The following is a 6,137-nucleotide window of genomic DNA, read 5'->3' as shown; positions in this document are numbered from 1 at the left end:
AAGCCAAACACACAATGATGATGCCTTTAGGGTCACACATCATGTCATAATCATTGTATTTTTCTCAGGATGAAAAAAAGGAAGTAAAGTCATTACTGTTATTATGGGATAGGCTACTGATGAAAAGATTGCAGAGAGATCCCTTGAAATGATGGGAAAATGCTGAACCTTTCAGCAGTCAATGCTTTATGGACAAAAATGCTGTAGTATATAAATAATGATTATGTGAAGCACCCTTTGAATAAACTTTGTGATCCTAGCTGGATACTGATATATGGTTGCATAAAGGGACTGGCTTGGATCAAAAGAACGTCAGGCTTTAATTGGTTTGAGTTGAAGGTGGCGTTCTTTCTTTCATCCATTTCAATATATTGGCAGGGCAGGAAGAGATGTGTATCGTAGCATAGCAAATGGTATGAGAAATCATAGTGGATGATTACAATTTAGTATTGTTATTATTATTATTATTATTACGCCAAGGAAGTTGCAGTATATTGAGAAGAGAGGGGGTCCAAGCACTAAACCTTGAGGCACCCCTTACGACAAGTTGTATTATTTGAACAATTCCCTTCCAAGAGGCTCCAAGATCTTGCTGAGATGTAGGACATGAACCAATAAAGGGCAGGTTCTGGGGTACCAAGCTCAGAGAGGTGGAGAGGAAGATCAGGTGGTCAAAGGCAGCTGACAGCAATAGAGCCGAGGACTGACCATCAGCTTGAGCCAAAATGATTCTGTTATTGACAGTAGTGCAGCGTCAGTAGAGTGACCCCACTTAAGGCCAGACTGATTTTTTGATAAAACTGATTTGTCTAAGACAGGACTTCAGAGACTTAAGGGGGAGATGTGCCCCATGTGCATCAGTCTATGGGGGCAGGAGGTCAATCCATAATTCAAATATTCATAACTTGCTTAATTGTGAAATGTTAAGCTGTTTGGTTTGACTTAAAACGAATATGCAGAAATTATGATATTAAGGTTATGGTCTGGTTTTTCTGAATAACCATTCCATTAATGGTTTCCAGAAAATGCACAAGATCAGACAAATGCAAAAAAGAGATGCTCTGATGGCGCACTCTCTTTACAGAGCAGGGGAAATGTGTTGCCAGATCTTACATTTAAAAGTCAATTGGATGGATTAATACTAGTCTTTACTTCCTCATATTTATTTTTTTAGGTGGGACAAGGTATTTAAGAACTCTGTTCTCAGTCCTTATACTTTGAGTTGGCAGAAAATGTCATTTAAAAAGTTGTTAGAATAGAGCTTGTGAATTTGTTTAAATAGCCTATATATATATTTTTTTATCAGGAAACGAATTTCATTTATAAAGGCTGTTGGGAGATTAGGTGTTAACTGGGAGTTTAAGGATATATTTTTGCTAGAGCAATGTGTGTATTATGCATAGCATTGATACCGAAGTGGCATGAAGCCTACCTATATAATGTATCTATGATTTTACCTTATTTACATCTTTGAAACCGAAGTTTACGAGCAGACCCTGAAGCAGACTGAACCCGCCTCCTGCAAGATGAATTTAAGTCGTCCAATCAGGAGCCACCAACTCCTCCATCGCTGATTGGTCACATACTCCGTCGTCACGGGTCGTTGTTACGTCTATTCACGAAAGCATTAACGCACTTCGGTGCCGTTTCTAGGTTTTTAACGGAATGAGTTTACGCACCGGTGACAGGCTACTCTAAGTATTAAACGCAATGACATGAACGAACCCCAGGAACTGTCCAAGTCAAACACAAAACCTGCTACTTTGAGTTATTCAAGATGGTTTTAGAAACTATTTCAAGGATAATTAAAGTCCAGCTACCAGCATACCTAAAAAGGCTTCCGCTTCCGGAGACGATCACCGGGTTTGCAAGGTTAACAGGTAAAAGAAAAAAAAACAAATACACAGCAGAGTGTTGCACTTCTGTAGACACTGTGAAGATGACTTCTGAACTCACTGGGCACACTTACTGTATCTGCACATACTGTGGCTTTTTGTTAAACTGCGAACAAAGAATCAGCCATAGCCAGGTCGTGTAAGAACTGCAAACCTGTGTTGTATCCGTATGTGCTGACTAGATAACTTTTAAATCCTAAATAACCATCGTTTGCTAACTAATAGCAAACTCTACTAAGTATTGACCTGAAAGTAGTGCTCGCTAGGAGACTTTATTATAAAAAATTGAAGTCTTGAGGGTACAAACTTTGATGACATTGCTCATCAAATGTAATTAAAAGTCTGTCTTTTGACGTGTGAAGTGTTGTCTTGTCAGTCGCATTAATTGGTCATGTGATGCTCCTGTATGTGCGCCACTAGTTCAGTTGTGATGTACACATGTTGCACAGTCTGATACAAAGATTAAACCAATATCAGCGTTTGCAACCTCTTCAGTTTCGACCAACCCAAGAGGTTAGGTACCAGGATTAAGTATTGTTCGAATCTTAAAAAAAAAAAAAAAATATATATATATATATATATACATTAAGTTAAAAGCAGAGAAAATACAGCAATGCCTTCAATGGGAGAATTGTTTTTTATTCTTCTCTTACAGTATGTGTGATTTCTTTGGGTTTTGGACTCCTGGAAAGACAGCAAGTGCTGTGGTAAATAAATAACTTTTAATTTTAGGGTTTAGGAAACAGGACACAATGACAAATCAAGAAAATGTTTCAATCCTAAAACATGGCAGACTTTCATCTATTTTTCAAAGCATTGGATGATTTGCAGCAGGATTAAATTCGTAAATCTATAATTTAGGGTTGCCAGGATACCAGTATTTTAAACCTTTAATACAATGCCAGTAAATCTCAAATTATATCAATATCTTTTCGATACTGTGGGAGTGACAGTCCCACTTATAGGCATTCAATAATGGTTAATTTACGTTTAAACTACCAGGCAAAGTCTTCACACTGACAATGACAATGTTACTATGCTCGCTCTCTCTCTCTCTCTCTCTCTCTTTCTCGAGTGGCAGCTGTGTGGGTTAAAAAAATTAACAGAAGATCTGTAATCTTTTTTTAAAGCTTTTTATTTTTCCATGCCATCGATGACTGCAGTGACGGAGATTATATTGTTTTAAAATGAGTGATATCAAAAAGTGTCATAGCATCAAAAATCTAAGAACCTTATTTAACTTTATTTAAGAAATATCAATGCAATATCCTCGAGTAATTGTCTGTTCTGATAGAGGAAATTCTGACCTTAAAATAAAGCACAGTGACCCTTGATATACTTCATCCATAATAAATACAGATTCTTTATAAACCATTACAACATAATGAGCAGAAACAGCACTGCTACTGGATCCATACTTAGTCCTGGCAGGTTCTCCAACATGATGTTGTCATAGTCAAATAGAGAAACAGGGAAAGTTTGCTGAGTGTATCTTTGACCACATCAAACATAACATTGGGAATGCTTGACTTGGCCTATTCATGTGTAGTTTAGGTCTTATCGCATATTAGGATATTGTAACACCTGTTTGGCTTTGATCAAAAGCTGATACATTAACATTTGTATATCCACACATAGAAGATGAAACAACTGCTATTTAGAACTGCACACGTGCAGAGTTGAAATACAGGAAAGCAACTGTTTCAGGAACAAAGTGAAAGTCCCTCTTTGAGATTATTGACCATGTCAACTTGACCTTTCAGCAAAAGCAGACCCTTCGGAAAGTGTCAAGTGGAGCCTAAAAATAGCCCGAAAACGTAAAAAAATCTGAGCTAGCTCTGCAGGACTGAAATTCCTTGGTGACGGTAACCATGCTATCTGAGTAGTTCCTCTCTGTGAGGCAGACAATCCAAAAAACACGGATGGAAAATCTTAGCGTTGTGTGGTACTCTTAGTGTTGTGATACTTATAGGTGAGGCTTAAAGTCAAGAGAAGACAATATGATGGTGTCAGATGATGCAACATTCATTAAATCCTCCTGTACTTGGAATATAATTCCATACCGGAATTAAGGATAGTCATGTTCCATTAGGCATCCAAATCCTTTGATTGAAAGTATTTTAATTGCCATAAGAGTATTAGGAAAAGTTCAAGGAGCCAGCTAAAATTCTAGTTACATAACTGTAGTTAATCCTCACTGTGCTTCACTTGTCTGTCTCTCCATGTGTGGTGGACTGTACGACGGGTCTTTCCTAAAGCTCTTTTCTTGGCTCAGTGTGGCATTTCCCCAGATAGCTGACAAAGATACTCCTCAATGATGATCACGCCTAGTAGTGGAGCAGAAATGTAGACAAGAGGTGAGACAGTTGGACCGTCTGCCCTGTAGCATCACCCTGCTGTCAGAGGCCTTCAAATACACATGTCATGTAATTGGGAAACCAGTTGTCCCACAACACTGAACCAGCTGTTGTGTGTACTGCGTAGAAATTTAAGTCTACCAAAGTCGTGAGAACTTGAAAAAATAGACTTCCTAAATAAAAGTAGGCGTGTTGATTAAGGTAGAGCTGCAACCAAAGACAGTATTTATTGTAAGACTGGATTTATAGCACTGTATTCAACCTGTGCCTAGCTGTAGTTCAGTAACATAAGACATGCCAGTGTTCAGTGTGTTTATTCCTCTATGTTTGCTGATGTGTTGGGGATATATATGTGTGATGTGTCTGCAGTATCTGAGTGGCTCCGGTTGCTGCCTCTCCTGGGTATCCTGGCTCTGCTCGGCTACCTGACCATCCGCCCATTCCTGCCCAAGAAGAAGAAGCAGAGAGACTGCCTGATCAACCTGAAGATCCAGAAAGAGAACCCAAAAGTGGTCAACGAGATAGACATCGAAGACCTGAACAGTGCAAATGTGTGTTACTGTCGCTGCTGGCGCTCCAAAACTGTAAGTCCGCGGGTTATTTTCTCACCAACGTAGTATGAATGGAAATATGAGTATTTTGTTTTCACTCGAGGGTAAAGGGGAGGCTGTTTTCTTCTTCTGAGTATTGCTGATCAGCTAATATGAAACTGTTTCCTCTTTTAGTTTCCTGTTTGTGACAAGTCACACTTAAAGCACAACGAGCTAACTGGAGACAACGTGGGACCGCTCATTCTCAAAAAGAAGATACTGTGATCGACCACTGATGGGTGCGTCCCTATCATCTCTCCAGATTATAGATTTCTTTTGCATTTCCGAATAGTTTGTACACTTTAATTCTTTCCAAGGATCTGGGTGTTGCCTTAGTGTCATGTTAGTGTTGGTCAGAAAATGGACTTCCAGTCTCTTTTTTTGAAATGGTCCCCAACACAACCTAAAATACAAGCTTCCTGTCTGTTTGTGTGAGAAAAAAAAAATGTATTTAACATTCTTTAATGGCAATATGCAGTTCATTGTTCATTTTGTTTAGCAGAACAGCCTTTTTATATGTCTGTAAGTTCCATTGGATACAAACAATTGGGACCACTTTGAGGAGGGGGGGGGGCATAATGGTTGTGACTTTATGAAGACTTTCACTAAGCTAACTTAAAAAAAAACAACATTTCCCCAGTTAAATGGTTGTTATTTTTGGCTTTTTGCCATTTATTGGATAGGACAGCTGAAGAGAGACCTTAAATGTTGGGAGGAGAGAGCGGGGGATGTTATGCAGCAAAGGGTCGAGGTTGGATTCGAACCCACTGCTGCTGTGATGAGGAGTTTAGCCTCCATACAACATAACCACTAGCCCCAGTAAATGGCCGTTTAAATGGAAAAAAAAACAACTAAATACTAGTAACCTGTTATCATTTTTTTGTACTGTATTCCTTCTTTTCTGCAGTTATTCTCATTTTTTCTTTGTCTTGTTTCAGGGACTCTGTGTGCCAAATATTAACATACTTTCAGGATGTGAAATACTCTCTTCTAAGTTATTCTGTGTGTATCGGAGGTTACTTATTTCTCTTCAGATGTACTTTGTTCAAAGCCTTAAATGTGTAAACATTTCAATCAACTGCACATTGAGTAATATCCAGTTATATCCAGTTTAGTGCATTACCCTGTTAATAAGGACATGTCATTGAATATGTTTTTGTCGCCTCTGTAATGTCATAGTGGCTGTATATATTTGTCTTCTGCTGGATCTCTTCCCTTATCTTTCATCAGTGCTACTTTTAACCATAAATGGCCTTTATTGCCGTACCTCTGTTTTCATGTGGATGTCTTTGGAT

The 6,137-nt window shown here is 38.6% G+C and overlaps 1 protein-coding gene across 1 annotated transcript; it reads left to right on the top strand.

Annotated features, from left to right (window-relative positions):
• Positions 1 to 1,675: 1,675 nt before the first annotated feature.
• cisd2 (CDGSH iron sulfur domain 2) lies at positions 1,676 to 6,108 on the top strand. Its single transcript, XM_020643832.3, has 3 exons — positions 1,676 to 1,880; positions 4,622 to 4,836; positions 4,978 to 6,108. The coding sequence occupies exons 1-3, from the start codon at positions 1,778 to 1,780 to the stop codon at positions 5,065 to 5,067; spliced, it is 408 nt and encodes a 135-aa protein (XP_020499488.1). The 5' UTR covers positions 1,676 to 1,777; the 3' UTR covers positions 5,068 to 6,108.
• Positions 6,109 to 6,137: the final 29 nt, after the last annotated feature.

Source organism: Labrus bergylta, chromosome 1 (assembly GCF_963930695.1).
Source record: "Labrus bergylta chromosome 1, fLabBer1.1, whole genome shotgun sequence".
In the NCBI taxonomy this organism is placed as follows: domain Eukaryota; kingdom Metazoa; phylum Chordata; class Actinopteri; order Labriformes; family Labridae; genus Labrus; species Labrus bergylta.
This window is presented reverse-complemented; position numbering and strand designations above follow the sequence as displayed.

What these genes read in the sequence shown, in the direction of transcription:
- cisd2 (XM_020643832.3), top strand. Translation starts at nt 1,778, where the DNA reads ATGGTTTTAGAAACTATTTCAAGGATAATTAAAGTCCAGCTACCAGCA. An exon ending in CGGGTTTGCAAGGTTAACAG is followed by an intron (nt 1,881 to 4,621) that starts GTAAAAGAAAAA and finishes ATGTGTCTGCAG; the next exon opens with TATCTGAGTGGCTCCGGTTG. An exon ending in GCTGCTGGCGCTCCAAAACT is followed by an intron (nt 4,837 to 4,977) that starts GTAAGTCCGCGG and finishes TTCCTCTTTTAG; the next exon opens with TTTCCTGTTTGTGACAAGTC.